The sequence below is a fragment of the Wasmannia auropunctata genome, unplaced genomic scaffold (genome assembly GCF_000956235.1).
Source record: "Wasmannia auropunctata unplaced genomic scaffold, wasmannia.A_1.0 LD335898.1, whole genome shotgun sequence".
NCBI classification, from domain to species: domain Eukaryota; kingdom Metazoa; phylum Arthropoda; class Insecta; order Hymenoptera; family Formicidae; genus Wasmannia; species Wasmannia auropunctata.
Window position 1 is genome coordinate 282,677 of NW_012026992.1, and position 20,903 is coordinate 303,579.

A 20,903-nucleotide genomic window follows, 5' to 3' on the forward strand; every position below is an offset into this window, starting at 1 on the left:
AATAAAAATTCTGATATTATTATCTGTCATTTAGATTAAAATTCATATAGGCGTCCTCAGATTATTTGATTTTATTTAATTTAGATTGGTTAAATTAATTTGTAAATGTTCCTAAAAGATATTAAAATAAAATCAAATAGATTTTATAAAAAAATAATGGCAACGTTTATTTTCTGGCGAAAAGTCGCGTTTGCGAGCAAATTCGAGTGGCGAATTTGATCCATCGATCGACCGACCCCGTGGATGTCAGATCGAATTTCTCAAGCAATGCTGCTCCGTCAGCTGGCTCCGATCAAGAAGTAATCGACTAAAAATGTTTCCTTGTATTCCTTTATTCTTTTGGATAACGTCTCGAGGATAATGTCTCACCTAAATGATAACTTATGCCGATATGTGTTATCATGCCTCAGTCATTAATGGATACTGATAAAAGGAAAGGCTGTTATCGAAACACGTAGCGGTACCAGGCAGCACAGTTTAACGTTATCTTTATTTTCCAATAAATAACACGTACATCACGTGTATCGCAACTTGTTATTTTATTTAGCAGTATCTTATAAAAGTTAAACATATTTTCACACACGCACAGAATGTCAATTAATTAAAGAATTTACAAGTCCTCTTTCTCTCTTCATCATTTTTCAAATCAGTTAAGTATAACTGTTGCTCCTTGGTTTCCCTGTACTGTTATATAAAAATCTGTTCTGGCGAGTGCGAAAGTTGCGTGCCGCAATTCTGAATAAGTGTGCAAGAACGTGGCACAAAAGGCCAACAAACGAAAGTACTTTGCAACGCCTGAACATGTCCTCCGTGATCGCAATATCGATTTTTTTTCCTCACATTCAATTGCAAGCATATATGTTATCCGTGTCCACGTAAAGCCCAGTGCATGGCATCGCCAGCTCTTTCGATTTTTCTTCTTTTTATTGGCAAATCTCATTGTCGAAACATTCGGGGTGGTTGTGGGAGAGGGTATAATCGAGTAGTGTCGTATTATAACGCATTATAACTTGCGTGTCGAGAGAACCGCCGTCTACTTGGCACAAAAACCATTCTGGGACTGGGTTACGCTATACCAAAGCGCGACGTCGTAAAACTCACCGGCGCGGCGGTGTCGTGGCTTCCCGTAAAACGGGCACGCGGCGCGGCGCGGCGCGTATATGGAAATTGATAGCACGTATTTCTGTATGACCACGCCGCCTCAGCTTTTCAAACGCCCCGTGTAGCCGCGCACCGCGCGAGTTGGAACGTATACAGGACGTATAGGACGTATAGCTAAGTACGCTAGTAGGACCCGGCCTGGTTGTCGGACGATCTTCAAACGGTCATTTGGTGAATTCATTTCGCGACTCGTTCCGACACGGGTAAGATACCTGAAAGGGGACAAAGAGACACGGATGAACGTTGACGAATCGGTCGGCGCGATCGCGTGTCGTAACGGTACGCGATGACGTACATCATCTCTTTTCCTAAAAGGTCGGGACGACGCCAAGTACAAGGCCGCCTTGACTATTCCCGCGTGAGAAGAAGAATCGCGCTTGAATGGGCGAGACTTTATATATTTACATAGCATTAGCCTTTTGTAGCAGAATGCAACGTGTGAATGGCATCGGCGCGTCATTGTTTCGGGCTCCGATTGATGCTACGATTCTCTCTTTCTCTCGGCTTCCCGACGTCCACGTATGCTAATTAACGGATAGTACCTGTCAGGCTAAGTTGTTGGCGTGAGACAAAAGTGTCATGTTCGTTAAGAACAAAATTTCGGAAGCTGTCATGGAAATTTTTGCAGGTCACTAAAATCTATAGTTCAAATCGTTCCGGCACCTTCCTTGGCTCAACTTTTATTTCCTTACTTGCAAATTTTAAATAGCTAGTTTATTTTAATAGTCTCAGTTATTACGCGTAATACACACGCCTCCTTTATTTGATAATATCTTGTGGATGGAATATTGTTTATACTCTGTAAATCTGTCAAACGCGAAAGGCCATGTTGGTCTTTATAATACGAGTTTTATCAGAAAGGTAAACTTTTGCCATTCTTCTTAAATAATTTTAATATTCATAATAATGATAATACAGTAATGTAATGACGTTTAATAAGAAAGATGTGATAGATATAAAACTCAAGTTTCTTCTAACTCGAAATTATCTTTATTTCTCAGTAGATCCTGAGTTATATAATAAATCTATCTTTAATTTAATAGCTACAAACGTACCATAAATAAACGAAAACTACAGATTTAAGATTGTCAATAGCGTACTAAAAGTGAGAACTTTTTAAAAGTTAATCGTTTTTGCGTTATTCTTAAAAATTTTGATGTTTCACGTTTTCTTTCTAAACATGTACGATCTACAATTGAAAGACTCGGTGTAAAAACCGGTTAGCTTCATTTTTTTTCGGCTAAAACTTTTCAAGTTTAAACGTAGCAAACATTTAGATTTAACGTAGCAAATATATCGCGTCTTCTTTATGTAAGAAACAGACAGCTTCGACAGCTTCGAACAAAGTGACTTTTGCGTATTTCAATGGTTTTCATAAAATATTTCACATGATATATTTGGGAAAACCATTTTTTTGTTAAGATTGTAGTAAATTACAAAAAATGGAGCCGTCCGATTTTTTGCACCGAACCCTTCAGCTTTGCAGAAAAAGGGCGGTGCAAAAAATGCGTCGTACAAAAACGTAATATGCGTGGACGCGTCCGGTAGACGCAGTCTTCAACGTTCGTAACATGATTGCGAGGCATAAAGGCAAACTTGAAGCTCATGGCTGCGATATAATCCGAGATGCGTGTCGCGAGAGTTCTTTCACCGCAACCCGTTAAACTTCGCTCGAAGGTATCCCAGCAGCCTAATATAAAATTAAAAGAGCTCTTCATACGTGTGTCGCGCGTACGGGGAATATCAGGGTTAAAGCTCTCTTCTCTCGCATCCGCGCGCTCCCATGCGATCAGCGAGTACCCGTGCAGGCGCGCGAATACGACGCCGCCGAAGCGTTGCTACAGCGTGCAACTGCCTCTCACGTCGTTTTGTTCACTGAACTAGTTCCCTCTCCTCTCGCCTCGCCGATTCATTCCATCACTACCAAGCTCACAATCTTACCCACCACTATACTACCTGCTGTATAAGCCCACCACCGTGTCTCACCATCACATCGACCACGGTGACCAACACCACTACCATCATCATCACCAAGCGCGCCGTTGTGCGGCCGCAACAGCGCGATGCCCACAGCAACGTCATCGAGATCACCATCTCGCTAGGAGACGGAACGAGAGATGGAGGTGATGCCGAGAGAGACGGCGAGCGGTGTTCAAGTGAGGATTCCACCGAATCCGTCGAATCACCGTGGAATTTCGAGCGGGAAGACGTGCCAGCCGGTAATACGAGGTGTTCCTGGGATAATTATCTCCGTTCCTCGCATAATTATATACTTTTTTTTTTCTTCAATCGCATATTACATTCGTCGCAAGTCGCGGGGGGAACTCGTGGAAACTCCACTTTGTAGACGCGGCACGACGACTTGCCGGCGAAGAGGAGAAAGCTAAGGAGAAAGAGAGAGAGAGAGAGAGAGAGAAAGAGAGAAAAAAAGAGAAAGAACAACGTCGAGCGCGTCGTGAATGTAAGCGCAACGGATGATGCGAGGAGTGGACGGCGTGGAGCGCGCGCGCAGGCCTCGAAGTACGAAGAACACGGGCCGGCCGCCGCATACCTACACGACGCGTAATGAGAACATACCAGCATCGTTCGGGCCTGCTATCTGCTATCAAACGGATACCACCGGTCCAGCCACGGACGAAGCGCGCAACGCGCCCCAAGCAAGGGGGCCCAAATTTATCTTGCGCGCATCGCCGCGCCGCGCCACGCCGCACCCGCTCTTAAAAATCTCGCTCGCGATATTTCATTGCGATCATCGTAATTGAGATCTCGGCTTTTCAGCTATTCGTTCAGCGGTTACCGTCCGACTCGCCGCGCGGATATATGCATTCGATCGATCGTGCCCTTCGATCGTGCGCCGCCACGTCGGGTCTTAATCATAACTCCCGATGATGACTCTCGCCACGGCGGGCTTCGTGGCGACGACGAAACGGAATCGTTTCAGTGTCACTGAAACTGTTTGTTGCTGTTTCGTCACATCTTTTAATTAACAATCGATCTCGAAATAATATAATTTTTTTGATCATTTGATCATTGAACGAAGATCTATCTAAAATGAATAATTGAATAACATTAAAATATGTCAAATACATTAAAAATGTCAAATGTTATATAAATTATATAATTATATAAATTAATCTGAAATATCAAAGTTACACAAATTTTTATCTTACTACATACACGACATTTTTTTTTTAAGTCGATTGATACGTGAGGAAGGAGACTCAAAAAGATTGAACGAATGACGTACGCATCTCAAATTGTATTAAATTTTCCATTTTATTATCTGAAATTTTGAGCGGTTGACCAGGCTCCCCTTTCGATTTATACAAGCTTTCATTTTGAACGTGTCGGTCTCTAACACACCCCGGTCGACGCCGCCGACCGTGAAACAATGTACTCCGTAACGACGGTGTGCCTTGTTCCTCGCGCCTGGATCTTCTTCCTGTTTTTCTCTTCGCTGCCTCTTCGTGTTTGCGGCGGTCGCGCTCATCGAAGACGCTATTAAATTCAGCGCCACACCGTCGCGACGATAGCGCGCGCTCCGTCCCGCCCGCTTAAACCTACGTCTACCGTTCCCTTTCTCGCACACGCGGAATTGACACATTGAGAATCCCGCACCGTCATCCCGCTGCCATTTTACGTTAACTTCTTTTCAATATTTTTCTTCGTCAATACACGAATAAAACACAATACACGCTAATAAAAACATGTTTAAAAAAGGAACCGGGTTCGTATAATTTTGTATGTGTACTATGTTATTTCGAAGAAAGTTAAAAAATGAGAAGTTTTTTAAAAATGTTACGATTTTAAATGTTAATGTCCCTAAATCGTCGGCACATGTTTTAATGATTCGATTAAATTTGCAGTCGACTTTTTAAAAAAGATTAAGAGATTATTTCGCATATTTCCAAATTTCTAACATGAAATAAAATTAACATTTCTATTTTGGTTCAATTTTTGTTCAAAATTCCTTCAAAATAAGACTTATTCAAAATAGATAAAATTTTCTCGATATTTTCATGTCATTGCAAAATATATATATAACTGAATATAACAATAATCTTTTATTAATCTGATCTCTATCCATAAAATGCGTGCCGATAATTCAGAGACACCCAGTATACACCGGTAAGAGCGAACAGGATCGGTCTGAACCTGATGTGCCAGCGTAGGGTTATCTTCTCGTTAAAATGTATACACGCCGGTCTCCTCGCACACTTTCCTACTACCTATACACGCGAGAATACGCGCGCGATTTTCGACAGGTATCGCGCAATATCTTCGATTTTCTGTTTCTATCGCACAGATAATTGCCCGTGTTCACACACAATCGGGACACGCCCGCACACACGCGATCCTTTCGTTCCTCTCGTTTTCGCGAGGGCGAGCCCCGTGTTTTTTTTTTTTTCGTTTGTTATAAATATTGGCGTTGGTAAGAATAGCGATATATGTATATATAGTTAATGGCAATTCCATTATGCACAATGGTATGCCGCGTACGCGTAACTACCGCTACGCATGCACGTACGCGTCTTACGCGGCTGGCGAAAACGTATTACCTCGCTTTTTTTTCGCCGTTAATCGATCCGACGAGCTCTGTCGCCCGTTTCTCGAAAGATACTCTCCTCGTAAAGTTATCTTTATGTGCGTATAGAATTTCAGCGACAACAACCCTCGGAGAGTCTTCGTTTTTCTTGTGAGATATATTCGAGAGAGATCGCTCCGCGAATCGATTATATTAGAATATAATATTTAAAATTCTTTCAAAGATTTCGTTTCGTTAACATTCATTATTTTACTACCGCGTTTTGATTAAAATTCAAATATTCAAAAAATTAAAGTATTGTACTGATAATGGGATGTGCAATGGACAGGAGATCAATGGGAAAGCTTGACGTGCGATGTGATCTAAAAATTTGAATTCCTGAAATTCGAATCATATGATAATTTTGATGAGTTCCGATTTCGTGCAGAAACACGGAGGTCTCCGTGTTCATTCGTGACAAAGGAACGCAAATATATCCGACATAAAATATCTAGTATATTTCTTTTCCACCATTGGCATTGAACTCATCAAGATTATATCGATCTTTCTACTTAAACGGTCTTCGATGGAATTGCATTACTGCTGATAAACAATTCCGATGACACGGTGAACGACGGCAATCGCACTAAATGGAACACAAGTTACACTTATTTTGTTTTAGCGTTAACTTTTATTTGAACAATTTAACGTAACGTCACTGTTAATCAGCAGTTACAATGATGATCATGACGATGAGATACGTAATAATGTTGTTGAAATGAAAGAATCTTGGCAAACATCCACGAGCGTGTGTGTGCGTGGTGATCGTCGAGGTAACAACGGCGATCGTCGCGGATAATCCACAACGTGTTAGGAACCGGAAACGGATACGGACGAGGATTTCCTTGGACGATCTTCGCTACTGCGACTCGTTGGATTCGTCGTAGGGCGGATTATGTCGCATCAACCTATTTTTATCCATCGATCAATCGAATATTCGAGGGCGGCTACCCACCTGAAACAATAGTAAGAAATTATTTGTGGTAGATGTAGTGATATGAAAAAAATATATATATATGTATATATATATATAAAGAATTTTAATCAATTATATTTTACAATTTTACGAAAAAAAATATATTTGCACACACATTTTGTTATACGCAAAGAAATAAATAAACGTGTCGCGTTTATTAGATATCGGAATTATAGAAATGAAAATGATCAACATCCGCTTATTTACCGTTTCTTATCCATCTCTGAGTCGCTAGCGAAGACATAGCTCCTCTGCGTGGGATCCGGTGGTTGCAAATCAAAAGCATGCTTCCTGCCGCCGGAAGTCCGCGGTGCGCTGCACACCCTGAAGCCGTGCAGACACGCCACGCCAAACGCTTTCTCGGCGTTGGCGTCATCGTAGAAATATAGCGCGGCGTCCTTCAGCACGCAATATCGTTTGGACCAGCCGGTGGGCGAGCACGTTTTCCGCGCGTGATCCTGCTGTTTGTACAAATACCCGAAACAATCTGGCCTCGGAATAGTCCATGCAGCCATCTCTCTCATTTTTAGCGAAGAGTCCAACCAAGTGTCAATCTAAAGTAGACATCGAATATTCATTTTTTAAAAAAAGTTTTGGCTAAAAGAAGTGAGAAAAAATAAACAAGTTTATAAAAGAATGTTCAAACGCGGGCATCGCATATCTGTAAACACTTTATAAAACTATATTTAAGTATATAGTGTTTATTTTAAATAAATAGTTAAAAAGAAATTAAATAGCTCGCGCGTAGGGCGATTCACTTTGCATTACCTGATTGTTCCTCTCAACAGCTTCGCGTATAACCGTAATCCATCGATTTGCCGCTTCCTCGGTATCGGCCGCCAGCCGTAACGTTGGAGCACCCTTTTTCTTTATCGCAAAACCGTGCACTCTCAATTCAGGCGTCTGCTCCACATCGTACTTGAGGAGCATCACCGCTCCCACCGGTTGCGAATCCTGTTACGACAAGTACACTTTAAGCAGAAATTGACTCTCGACTCGCGAAAATTAATCCTCCGCGATTTCCACTTCGAATTTTCAAAATTACATTAATCCTATTTTTTCGCTTCTAGATAAAAAAATACACTTATTTTATTTTTTATTAAATGCCTTCCTTTTATTGTGATTCCATAAATAAAAGAGATTCTTCGCGTAGATATTCGCAGACATTGCCTACTTGCTTGTACTTTTCAGAGTTAGAACTGATAAATCTCGCTTACCGAGTCAGTCTTATAGCAATACAGGCAGTTATCGCGGCGTAGAGCGAACCATCGTCGAACCCACTTTTCCATGCTCGACGTGGATTTCCTCCACAAGTACCCCGAGCAGAGTGGTGCCTCTTCAGTGCTCTCCTTCTTTTCAGCAAGACGCGGCGCCAGCACGTTGCACGTTCTCGCGACTTCTAATTCCAGAACATCCGGGCCGGTGTGCGCCAGTTTCACGATCTCCGAGTGCGTAAAGTCCAGAACGTTCATGCCGCACACCGACATGATGATGTCGCCAATCTCCAGGCCGGAATTCTCCGCGGGCGTGTCTGGCTCGATCGCGGAAACCACCACCGGCTTCGAGCTATGAATGCGGAATCCAAACTCGCCGCCAGCTTCGCGTTTCACAACTACCCTCTTGTCGCTTTCTGCAAGTATGAAACATATAGCAACAGTTTTTTAAATAAATGATTCGACAACTGAATTCTTTGCAATCGGCAGAAGTTACTTCTTTTATATTTTCAAAAAATTTTACATTCAAAAAATTTGAACTAATATACATATACATATACATATATTATACATATGTATACATATATTCTATACCTTTTTGTTATATTTATAAAAATATGTAAACGAATATTTCAAAATGTACCTTTAAATTTACAGATTTTCACCAACCAATAATAATTGTATAATTAATTTATTAACATTTGAAATTAAAGAGGAAAATCTGATTAATTCTTATTTATGCTTATGGAAGAAAACATACATTTTCTTTATCATGATTTTGTAGGTTGAAACAAAAGATTAATTCGCTGTAATCCCTCTTAATAGGATTTAATATGCAACATATCCGAGCCCACTGGACGGATTATATTTAGACGAGACGCATTTAATATACGCGAACAAAGGGAATCGTACGTGAAGTGGTTTAAATCGTTAATCCCCGCGCTTTACACAACCACACGCTACACGTGATATCGAGTGACGTACCGCGAGAATAGTGCGACACGATTATGTCCACGCGAGCACAATCGGGCAGGCAAATCGGTCGCTCTAGATCAGAGAGAGGGCCGAAGCGGAAGAAAAAAAAAATGCATCGGCGATGGCACGCGACGGTAGACCGGTAGACGTTCCACGCAAAAAGAGGCGACGCGAGGGGTGCGCGCCGCGTCAGCGCGTGGTGCGCTACAAATGTAATCGAGCATATTTAGAGCCCAGACCTTTTCCTTCGTATATAGTGATACAACGAGGTGACTCCGGAGTCTCCGCCGTCATCGTGCCACCATCGTGTGCCGCTTTTATTTTTGCGCCACTGCAGGCTTTATCCATTTTAGTCCTCGCTTTGATCATGAACGTGAAAGACGCTGGAAAAAGCGCAACTTGATCGTGCGCGCGAAGTTTATCATGTACGGCATCATAAGCACTGCCGGGTATAGCGGATATACATAGAGAGAGAGAGAGAGAGAGAGAGAGAGAGAGAGAGAGAGAGAGAGAGAGAGAGTCGGTAAAGTGATAGTGCGTAATACCCCCTTCCCCCATTTATATCCCCTAGGTTCACCGTACGTCCGTCTATGAATGCTTTGATCCGTTTAAGCCCGATTAGAAAAACTGTCGGGACACCAATAATGCCACAGCCGTGAATGTCAGTAAATGCCACGTTTCATCAATGAATTAGATCGTCTTACGATATATGCGAGCTGTACTACACAAGCGCATACTTGATAATGGCAGGTGATTGAGACATCCAAACCTGAATGCCTCGGCGATTCTTGGCCGACGTTCGACTTGTCGTCAGTGGTTACACCTTGCAACTTTTGTATCGAGATATAGCACACACCTTTGGGCCACAGATATTTGTGTCGTCGTTAATTTGGCGCCAGACAGCGTTTCATGAATAGAAATTAAGCCATAAATACAAATTATCTCCGCAGTCTCCGAGTAGTTGTAATAATAAGACTCTCTAGGGAGCGTCATAATTATAATTAAATGTCGCGAGACGAAAAAGTTAATCTCTGTGAAACAGTTGAAGAAAGATTTTTTTTTAAAAAGGCTAAATAATGAATTTAAAAATTCATATAGAATTTATTAGGCACCAAGATCCAGCCGTGACCGTAGAAGGCGCTCTCAAATTTATTTGTGTTTTCACATACGTGGTTTAATTCAAATTGAAGATTTTTGTATTTTTCTGCATATCTTATTTGCACATTGTTTTATTTATTGTATATAAACATTTCTTAGAATAAATATTATCGATCGTAATATATCAATCTAGTGAATCTCAATATGATTTGTATATTGCACAATTTCAATTTTGACAAGTTTAACGATGAGGAAACTCGAAACGCCATCAGGCAACTGACGCAAGGGTCATTCATCATAACCGATCGATCCCGATTGGCATTTTTATTACTTTTTCCCCAAAATATTTTTTTCTATCCGCGAAAATAAAACTTTACCCGTTTACCTGTCGCGCCAAATCTCGCCAGAGCTTGACTCTCCCTACACCAGACTCTGAGCATGGACTTAAACAGTTCCTCCAGAGCTTGCTTCAATGTCACGTCCTTGTCCACTTCCGTCGTGCACTCGGAACCCGCGGAGTTGCACACCATCGTCGGTTGTCAATGGAACTGCAGATTCGAGGCAGCAGAAGAGATTTATCGCGCTCGCGGGCTGCTCTCCCCTCGCGCTCCACGACTTTATCGATATCGAAGACAACCGCCACCTCCGACCGGAAGACGCGGAGGTACACGCTCGCGTTCGCGTGCGCGCGCGCGGTCGCGGATGAACTCGCGGGATGTACACACAGAAAACGGCGGATTCGCGAAGACGACGGCTCGAGCCAGCGGCCTCGTGGAATGCGACTCGGCGCCCTGACCCACTGACTGCCAGCCAAAAGCTCCTTCTTCGAGTCACCTCCCCGCCGGTCCCCTCATCCCCCTCGGCATATACCCTGGCCCCAGCGCGCTCCCGCGGTTCGCGAGCGCCGCGGCCGCTGCACTTCTCCGCGTCGTCTTCGCGCGCGGACACAAATCACTTCTCCCCCTAACTTCGTCTTCCTTCTTCTTCGCCGCGGACGAGCGCCGGACTTAACGTCCCGCTCGACGGCTGGCTCGGGTGGATTATATTTAGACGACGGAGTATTACGCGGTGCTTATTTAAAGAATCGGGAAGAAACGCCTCTCTCCCTCTGCACCTACCTTTCTTCCTTTACCCGCGCCTTTTTTTTTCTGCTTGTTGTCATGACCTAATTCTTTTCTCTTCTTTTCTCGACCTCTTAATCTCTCTCTCTCTCTCTCTTTTATTTTGTATATTTTCGGTCTCCTTTGCACATTATGCTAATTCATTTTTTTTCTCTTTTTTATTTTGCTTTTTCTGATTTTTCTTTGAATTGTATTAATTCTGAATATTATATTAATTCTGTTTGTTCTTAGAGGGCTTGTCCTAAAGCACGAATAAACACTTAATCAATCAATAAATCGCTCTTCCTCTTCGTAATTTAAATATTCTTAAATATTCACGACAGCTTACTTTGCACTCACAGTTATGCATATAATACTGCGAATGTAACTTTACTATAATCCTTATTTCTGCAAGGAGATATTTGATCTAAATTGCATTACTTTCCGTAATCTCTCTGATTGCCCTCGGAGAAACTACGTCGGATTATTGAAATAAATTTTATTCATTTAACTTTCTGACACCGTAATCCATTTGTTTACGTATCTCCTCTGTCTCGCGTCTCATTTCTGAGATACCCTCCTTTTTTTCTTCTCTCCTTCCTCTCCACTTCTTTTCCCGCGTCTCTTTTACGCTTCACCTCGCCCCCGTTAGCTCGCTATCTTAACTCTTCCTCTCGACGGCAGATATATCGCAGGATGCTTTCGCAGAGACGGTTTAAGAACATTCCTCGGCGATGCGGCGTTGAAGCGGCTCGTTTGTGCCGCGTCGGACGTCATCCGTCGAATGATCTCACGGCGCAGAGATTTTGGAATGCGGCTTAAGAATTTCTAACATTGGACGCGAACGATTATAGAACAGCTACAACCGATAAAACCGTGATTAACGATCGTGCTAATAGGTGTTCACGAATTTAACGCTTAAAAGATTAACATCTCGGAAAGTTCATGTGATTTATGTGCTTTTAAACTGACCGTCGAAATATATGAAACGATTGTAGTTTTTATTATCATTTCTCTCAAATGTCTTGCAAATGTTTTTCACACTTGAGCTAGCATTTTTTATAAAATTCTCCGCAGCTTCCTCGCAAATGAAAATTTTCAATTTTTTGCCGAATAATCGATCGTAAAATAACGAATGATAAAAAGATATAAAACGTACGACATGAAAACTTTATGTCAAAAAAAGCGATAAAAAATTATATTTAATCCGACTTACTTAAACGATTCGTTTGTATCCTCTTGTACATTTCACCGCTGCTCTTTCGATGTACCATTCTATGCGTGGCCACCTCGTACCTCTTCTTAAAATTCTTTTCGCTCTCCGTAGATTCTTGAGAATCCCGTCGCTTCTTATGGACGCTCTCCTCGAGGTCGTCACCATCTCTGCTGTCAGGTCTTTTCCATACGAGACTCTCCTCGAGATCTCCGATATAAATCCATTCGCTACTTAAGTACGGTTCCACGTAAGTATCCTCGTCTTCTCTTCCTGTCATTAAAAAAAATGGCATACCTATATATCATGTTTACTTTTTGACGCATCTTTATTTACATATAGTTTTACAAAGAAAAAAGTCTAGAATTTTTTATTATTTCAAAGCAATATTAAGGCAAAGAATATAATTAAATAAAATATAAATTAACCTCGAGTGATGTATAAAATCATTTGTTTTAAATATTTTACTTTTTTATCTCTAATACATCCATTAATCCAAAATTACAAACTTTACAAAATTTTGTTATTTACATATTTTTGAATTTACCTGTAAGAATTTCCAAACTGGCATCGGTGCTTCGAGCTTGCAACTTTCTCCTGCCCGTGTCGTCGATTGAACCTCTGCTTCCGGGTTGATGGGTGGCTCTTTCCTCCGATTTGGCTCGAATATCCGATCTACCGGCGCTGCTGCGACGATGCCTACGGTCTCCTCGATCTTCCGATCTGTACCGCTTGTCGAACTTCTTGTACAACCGATGTCCTGTAACGTGCTTGGAAGTTGTTCTGTGTCCCTCTGGGGAGTCCGCAAAACCTGCCGGTGGTCGAACGATCTCTTCCGACACCTCGGGAGTGAAGCAACAGGAGGGCATACACGATAGAGAAAGAAGGCAGATAGACAGACAGGTAAATAGATAGAAAGAAGTTCTACTTTGCATTCGTATTTAATCTTGTGTTCCTCGTGCGATTGAGCATTTACGGTATTGAAATAGAGATGCATAGATGCTTGTGACTTATAATATTAAAATTGTTATATATATTCTCGTTTACTTTAATTTTTTAAGTAGATATTTAAAATTTTCAAAAATCTATATATGCTATAAAATCTATTTCGGTTAATGTACAAATTGTGGAAGAAAAATAGCGCATGAATCGATATTTTTATAATTATTAAAATTAAAATATCTGCAAACTTTTCTTATACTGTTTAAAGAAATTATATTATTTAAGCTTCAAAGATATTTTTATCTTTAACGGAAATATTTTTACTTGTAATATAATGTCTTATTATTTTGGAAATAATACTCGTAAAAAATAATGTATTGAAAAATATATTGAAATTAATTTTGAAGGAAGAGCATAAGTCTACACGCTACTTCTAAATGCGCTACGCGTTTACACAATTCATTAACATATCAAGCAAAAGCAAAAGTCACTTGTACTACGACTACAAAAAATAAATGAGACCTTTAAAAGGGCAAAGATTACTATTCAGAGGATTACTACGATATTCTGAGCGCTAAAATTCTAAGAAAATAATTTTCTTTGATTCGTCAATATTTAGAAAATTACAGAAATTAATTTAATAACAAAATTTAATATAGAAATTAATTTAATATACTTTGCATATCTTTTACTCGCAATAAAGTATTCTAATTTGAAACTACGATAAAGCTGCAGAAATATTAGATGCACTTTATATCGTTCCTTCTAGTTTTTATTTTACAAAACTGTTGCAAGAGAAAGCTTCCGAGTAAGCAAGTACAGTATAATGTCATTAAATGTCCTATTAACTCTTTGCACTTAAAATCTCCTCTTGTCTGTCAGACAATTCAAAATTATTTTTATGCATTATCAATGTCGCGTTGATCAAAAACAATTAGAAAAACCTAAACGTCACGAAATTGAACGTATTCTCTTTTAGAGAGCGCGTGACGAAACAATATTGTCCTCGCAAAGAGGTCATCTCGGAGCAAAGGGTTAAAGTGAAAGACAAAATGAATAATGCACATAAGTAATATATCACCTCTCTGCCACAATGGTGACAGTGCGCGGCGTCCAAAGCGGCGATGGAGATGCAGGCCTGATCGGCGCTCTCGCTGTAAAAGACACTGTCGCTGCCCGGGCTGGCGGACCTCAACGATTCCGCCGACATGGCTTTCAGTCTCGCCTCCGGGCTTTGTGCATCTATGACGAGCGCTCGCTGACCGTTATGCCCTGGACTGCGCTGATAACGGCCAGGACTCAGGCGACTGGAGCAAACTATGTCGTCCGCGACGCGGGACTTCCTTCGCGGTAAACTGCCCGTTATCGCCGCGTTCTTATCCTGCACAACGCGATTGTACATATGTAGATGTAGGATGCGCGAAGAAGAAAGAAAAGGGGTTTCGAATTTTTTCTTTGTTAATAAAATTTAATCAAATTAATTCAAATTTTTTCTTTGTTAATAAAAAAAATGACGAGGTACCAAGTGTATTGACGATCGTCGTATGCTTACCTCTGTCGTGCTGCGTCTTCTCGTGGAAATATAACCGGTGGTCTTTCTTCTCGGACTCTCCCTGATCCGACGATGCACCCTCCCGCTCTCCGCACCCTCCCGATGCGCGTGATGATGGTGATGATGGTGCATGTGGTAATGATGACTGCAGCTCGAATCGTCGGACGTCAGTGCGTGCGGACCGTCCTCGGTCTGCTCGAGCCTCCATTCCTCCTTCTGCGGACTTCTGAGCGTTTGTTGCTGTTGCTGCTGCGCCGGCTGTTGCACGGCGTCCCGTTTTTTGTTATTTCGATGAGGACTCCGAGTTAACGTTGGCTTGCTGCGCGACCGGTGACGATGGCTAGGCGTCGGGCTGACCTCGACGTTCTCCGGATACGCCGGCTCCGCGGCGTGCTCCAGTTCGACGTTGCTCGACGTCGCGCCGAGGAAGTCCAAGCTGAAGGTTTTCTTCTTTCGACGGCGTTCCTCTTCGCTCCACATACGAACGTCAGGCGGCGACTCGGCGTAACCTCCGGACGACGATCGATGACCCTCCTTCGAAGTGAAGCAATAAATCTTTTTGTGATTAATAAAAATTTTATTTTATATTTAATATTTTATATTCATTTTATACTTTATTGTATTATTATATCAGTTAGAGGAAATTTTACTGGGTAAATATCTTTAAACTTTTTAACAAATTTAAATATTTTTGTAAGTTTATATAATATCGCGAACTTACATCTCGATCTAATTCAGTTTCTGAGGTATGCCCGCTGCGTGGAGCGACTTGCTCTAAATCGTTATTCGGATCCACCATCGCGTCTTTTAGATCGTAGCTACCTGAACTACTGCTGCTGCTAGACCTCATTGTCGGTGGAGGTAGTTCTAATCCAAATGGAATTTCCTCTAAAATTGGCGGCGGACTACACGGTTCTTCGATAACGGCCTGATGAGGTAAAGTGCAAATACAATTTTAATTAGAACCTCTTTTGCTAATTTGATAAAATTCTTCTGTATGATAAACTTCAAATTTTATCTTGAAAAAAATTAAAGTTTAATTTAGAGCAGCAATATAAGTTTAAAATTAAGTTTATTTTTCATTTAGTTTTTAATAAAAAAATTAAATTTCTCGAGAAATGGCAAGAAATTAAGTCGTAATGTGCAGTTATTAAAGCAATTATCTTGCAAATTCATCTAAATTGTTCAATTTAAATATCCATCTCGCTGGAATAACTGCAGGCATAATTGAAGTGTAACTGGACGAGCATTTACCTCGCTCCTCGCCAGGCTGTAAATCGAGCTCGCGCTTTCGAAGGAGCTGCCCTCCGCGGCGGTCGCGGTGGTCGAAGCGGGCGCCGACGCCGCGGCGCTGGACGTCTGCGGTGGCCGCGACCAGGAACTGGTCGTGGCGGACGTGCCTGTAGTGGTCCCAGTTTCCGTAGAAGTATTGGCAGTGACGTAATCCTCGGAGGTCTCGGAGATGTCGGTGTTTGTGCGTCCGCCCGAGTCGGTCCTCGCCAGGCTCAGACCAAACTCGCTCGACGACTGCGACTGCGGCTGCGACAACGGCGGACATGGACTCGCGCGGCGTAATCCACTTCTCGGTCGGCCGTTAGAAATAGACGATTCGATACTGGGAAGAGAAACGTAAATTTTAAATCGAAATCATGTGCGGAGGAAAGGATCAGGGGTGAAAAGCGGGGGCATCAACTTCAATGTTATGGGATCAACTTTGTATGTACATTGATTGCGACGTTACAAAGGCAAAAATATATACATTGACGATAACACATTTCTTAAGGGAAGGTGAGGATGAAATCTCTGCGTTGCTACAAAGTCCCTAGTTACATGTTTGCTGCGATATTGGGAGATTACTTGTAATGGTATTTTTCAATGTTCTATTACGCAAATAAATATCGACAAACAAATATGAAATGTAACTGAATGTTAGATTGATTGATTATTATTATTGCAAAAAGCCAAGGAAAAGAATATTTACAAAATTATATTTATAATCTTGAAAAATTATAATGCATTGTATTATATTATTTATAATGTATTTATAAGTTTCAGAGGGTAATGAACTTTGAGCAAACATTATCCTGCAATTTCTATATATTTAATATATAGAATATTTTTTAAAAATTGTAAGAAATAATTCCATAGAGAAATTGTTAAAAATACCTAATATTCTTTTTGTAGAAAGAATAATCATAGTAAATGTGATATCAATTATTGAAATTATTATCTATCATTTTAATTGTACTTCTTGCATACAGGAATGTATGTCCACTCAAATTTATGTTATATTACTAATTTATGTACAATAATTAAATATGTACAATAATTAAATATTTTGAGATGCATGTTCTAAGGATGATTTATCAAAAATGGTTTAAAATTTAAAATTTAGGGAACTACTATAAAACCAGATCAGAACGTGTTATAGCCTTACATATCGTACGCATAAAAATGTGCTGTGGATACATCATTGTAGTAAATTTGTTGAAACTGTACTGGTAACAGATCTTGTATTCTGTAAGAACGTCTGTAAAAAGTACCTCCTATAAGTAAAGTAATATACAACAGTGCGCCGATTTGAAATACTCTTTTGATATCTTTTTAATAAGAGCATCAGATTTATTGCTCCGCATTAACAATTTCAATTTTTATTTAATTTCTTTCTCTACCGTAGAATTCTCCTAAAACGAATTATCGTACGCTTACCTTGGTGTGAGAGGTTGCACCGGAGTGGCCGGTTCCAGACGTATTCTCGGACTCGGCGGGCAAGGCTCCAGCTCGTCTTCCACGTCCAGAGCCTCGGTGTCCATCGAGGAACGTTGCTGATGTTGCAAAAGCAGGAGATGTCGCCTCCTCGAGGATGGCGTCAGGAGAGCTAACGAGTCAGCTTGGAGAACCGTCGCCTGCGACTCGTTCCATATTCCGTCGCTGTGGTCCCTGGTCACGTCATTCGTTAAAGAGTCACTCGAGGCGAACGGTGAAGTCACCTGGCCGATGATGTTGGCACCGGTGATGCCGGTCCCGGTACTATAAGTGGGCGGATAGACCGCGGTGTGTAGTAAGGCGCAGGTGGGCAACGAATCGTCCTTCGGGGTTTGCGAGATTCTTCGCGTTGCTGAAAGATATCGGTTGGTTGTATCGTACAAGAATTTTTTCATTAACGCAGCGTGAGGAATATTATTGTAGAGTCGAACCTCGATAACTCAAACCTCTCTATAACTCGAAAATCGCTCGAATTTTTTCCTTTAATAGCCATTATAATCGGAAAATTATAAACTCTCGTACAAAGCTTCCGTAAGCCAAAGTTTCACATATGTTAACTCTCTTTTACTCAATAAGTCTCTTTTACTCGATAAGTCGAAACCTCTATAACTCGACGATTTTTATAGCACTTCCCTTGAGATTCGAGTTATCGAGGTTCGACTGTATTGTAATAATTGTATATATTATGGTCGTAATTATTATAATAATATTATAATATATTATTATATAATAATATAATAATAATAATAATATTATAATAATACACACTTGCTGCTGCGGTTGGCGACGTAGGTGAGGTCGGAAGTGACCTAGGAAGCATAAAGTCGTCTGACGACAAACCTTGTACACCATCCTCAAGGGATACGCTTCTTTTCCGGAAGAGACCGCGGCGTATTAGATTTTCATGGAACTCCTAAAAAGATGTGGATATTTTACAAAAATTTCATCTAATATATCGCGATAAATTTTGATCGACAAAATACATTTCGAAATATATTTACCTCTTCGTGATTATCCTCGGGAGGCGAGAGACTTCGTAATAAGGACAGATCCTCGGGTGTCGAGGAAAATTGGACGGGTGCTCTGACAGTTCTGCCCCAAGGATCCTGCTGATTCCTTCTGCACGTGTGAGGATAACTCGGCTCGCTACTTTCGCCAATGAGCTCGCGTCTCTCGACACGGATTTCCCCATCGGAGAAGGTCTTCTGGAGAGGAAGGAATCGACGGGTGGGCTCAGAGATCCGGCTGAGAAGCGCCCGAGCGTCTGGCGACACCGGCGCCGGTTTGAAATTTATAAAAATCTCCTGATCGTCTATATCGAGAGATTTACGATGATGTTGATGACACTGAAACACAGAATAGAGAATTTACTATTAAATGATTTACTATACTCTTTATCGATTTGATGAAATTGTATTTATAATTGATTGACTGTATCGACGTTGTGTCAAATATAAAAATGTTTCTACGCTCAGTAGATTAAAGCTCTTTGTAAAATATAAAGGTTTATGTAAAAATACTTACAATGCCAATAGGAACAAGCGCGATATCTCCATTTGGCAAGGTCTCTTCAACAACGACAGTGGTGACAGAAGGAATTGGCGGTGGTGTTGTTGAAATAAGAAAAGGTGACCTCGGTGGCTCTTCACTTTGAGTCCTGTGAAGCGGCTCGTGCTCACTTTCTTCTTTCGCCGGCGCACCCTGGCTACCAAGAGGCGTCCCTAATTGTCCAGCTTCCGAGTAACTTTTGGTCAATTTTCTACCGTTGAAAACACCGTTCGTTTGAGCACCCTGCGAAACCATCTTGACACGATGGATGGTTCTGGGACTGAGAGTCACCGGAAGTATACGACCGCGGAACATCGGCGGAAGCTCGGTCTGCGTCGCCTGAGTCTTCATGGCACCGCGTTTGGGTGGTTTCTCTGGAACAAATAAATTGCTACAAATCTCTCTCTCTCTCTCTTTCTCGGCCACAAACTAGGCGAATTGAAATTTGTAAGCTGTAAACAAGTTTATCGACTCATTACAGCAAGCTTGTGAGAGAAGCTTTTAAATAAGCTTTAATTAGTTTACAAAAAGTTTTAATTAATTTTAAATATTATGGATACTTAGTACTTTAAATATTTGAATAAAGTAATAAATAATGTTTCCGGGTAAAAATAATGCCTTATTAAAGTCAATTTATCAATTAAGGATCTGTAAATGAATTTGTCATGCAAATTTTATAAAGACAAGATTAACTTCAAATTTGTCAAAAGAACTTATTAAAATAAAATTTAGTTACAGTTTCACTGTGTATTTTACTTGATATTCTTTGATAATCCGGAACAATAATAGAAATTTATTCTGCATCGCATTCAAATGTATTTATTCTTCGCTCTTTCATTTTGCTTTGAAAAATTTTATCAGATCACAGTTCTTTGATCCATGTTAGTCGAGCTTATAGCGAGCTTTGCCGTCGTCAAACCGGCCGCGAGTAAATACATAATTCTAACTACTTTCCCCACATAATCTATGATACTTGGCTCGGGATCAAAATAGCGAGACGATGTGGATTGTGAATCAACCGTGCGCAATAAGGAAGAGTTTAAATCTTAATAAATTAATAACTTATTTTCAACCGGGACCAATATGAAATTCTATTTGTAATTTTATAATTGATATTCTATATTAGTTACAGTTTACTTTATATTAGTTAACTTTATATTAATATATTAAAGTAGAAGCCGAATGCGAGCCAACACGGATGATATAGTGTGTAATAATTTGTTACAATATCCCATTACACGCAAATTGCGCGCCGCATATTCGTCGATCTTGAAACACAGTTACAAGTTTATTACATGAGGCCGGAATAACTTGTAACAAGTTAAATCGATGATCGATTCAATCTCTTTGATGCTAAATACGCATCTACAAGATCCCCTTCCTCCCGAATCTGTAAAGAATTTATTGCGAAAAATATCACCTCAGCTGCTCTCAGCTAAGTTATTCCGGCCTCATGTAATGAACTGTGTTTCAAGATCGACGAATATGCGGCGCGCAGTCTGCGTGTGATGGGATATTGTAACAAATTATTACACACTATATCATCCGTGTTGGCTCGCATTCGGCCTCTACTTTAACATGTTTGATTCTAGAGAGCCTATTTCTTTAAATTATTTATATTAATAGTTTATATGTATGTGTACACTCGCTCACTAAAAGGTTGCGACACTTTTTTTTTATAGGTTTCTAATTTATATTTAATATACGTAATATATACTTTATAGATAACTAATATTTTGCAAATGCAAACCACGATGTACTATCTTTAGTCTA

General features: G+C 40.6%; 1 protein-coding gene across 3 annotated transcripts in view; it reads right to left on the reverse strand.

Moving 5' to 3' along the window:
• Positions 1 to 4,418: 4,418 nt before the first annotated feature.
• LOC105455556 overlaps positions 4,419 to 20,903 on the reverse strand; it is a 21,915-nt gene continuing 5,430 nt past the window's right edge. The window contains exons 4-18 of one of the 3 annotated variants that reach the window (XM_011698959.1): positions 19,107 to 19,504; positions 18,584 to 18,928; positions 18,423 to 18,495; positions 17,526 to 17,934; positions 17,254 to 17,346; positions 16,071 to 16,431; positions 15,538 to 15,744; positions 14,817 to 15,371; positions 14,346 to 14,645; positions 12,870 to 13,164; positions 12,326 to 12,595; positions 7,940 to 8,352; positions 7,491 to 7,676; positions 6,930 to 7,276; positions 4,419 to 6,701 (exon numbers count right to left, since the gene is read on the reverse strand). In XM_011698959.1, the coding sequence (XP_011697261.1) occupies positions 6,650 to 6,701; positions 6,930 to 7,276; positions 7,491 to 7,676; positions 7,940 to 8,352; positions 12,326 to 12,595; positions 12,870 to 13,164; positions 14,346 to 14,645; positions 14,817 to 15,371; positions 15,538 to 15,744; positions 16,071 to 16,431; positions 17,254 to 17,346; positions 17,526 to 17,934; positions 18,423 to 18,495; positions 18,584 to 18,928; positions 19,107 to 19,504 (4,304 nt within the window). In that variant the 3' untranslated portion in view covers positions 4,419 to 6,649. Of the gene's footprint in view, positions 6,702 to 6,929; positions 7,277 to 7,490; positions 7,677 to 7,939; positions 8,353 to 12,325; positions 12,596 to 12,869; positions 13,165 to 14,345; positions 14,646 to 14,816; positions 15,372 to 15,537; positions 15,745 to 16,070; positions 16,432 to 17,253; positions 17,347 to 17,525; positions 17,935 to 18,350; positions 18,496 to 18,583; positions 18,929 to 19,106; positions 19,505 to 20,903 lie in introns of all 3 variants that reach the window. The other 2 variants (XM_011698958.1, XM_011698957.1) reach the window with 2 other exon arrangements.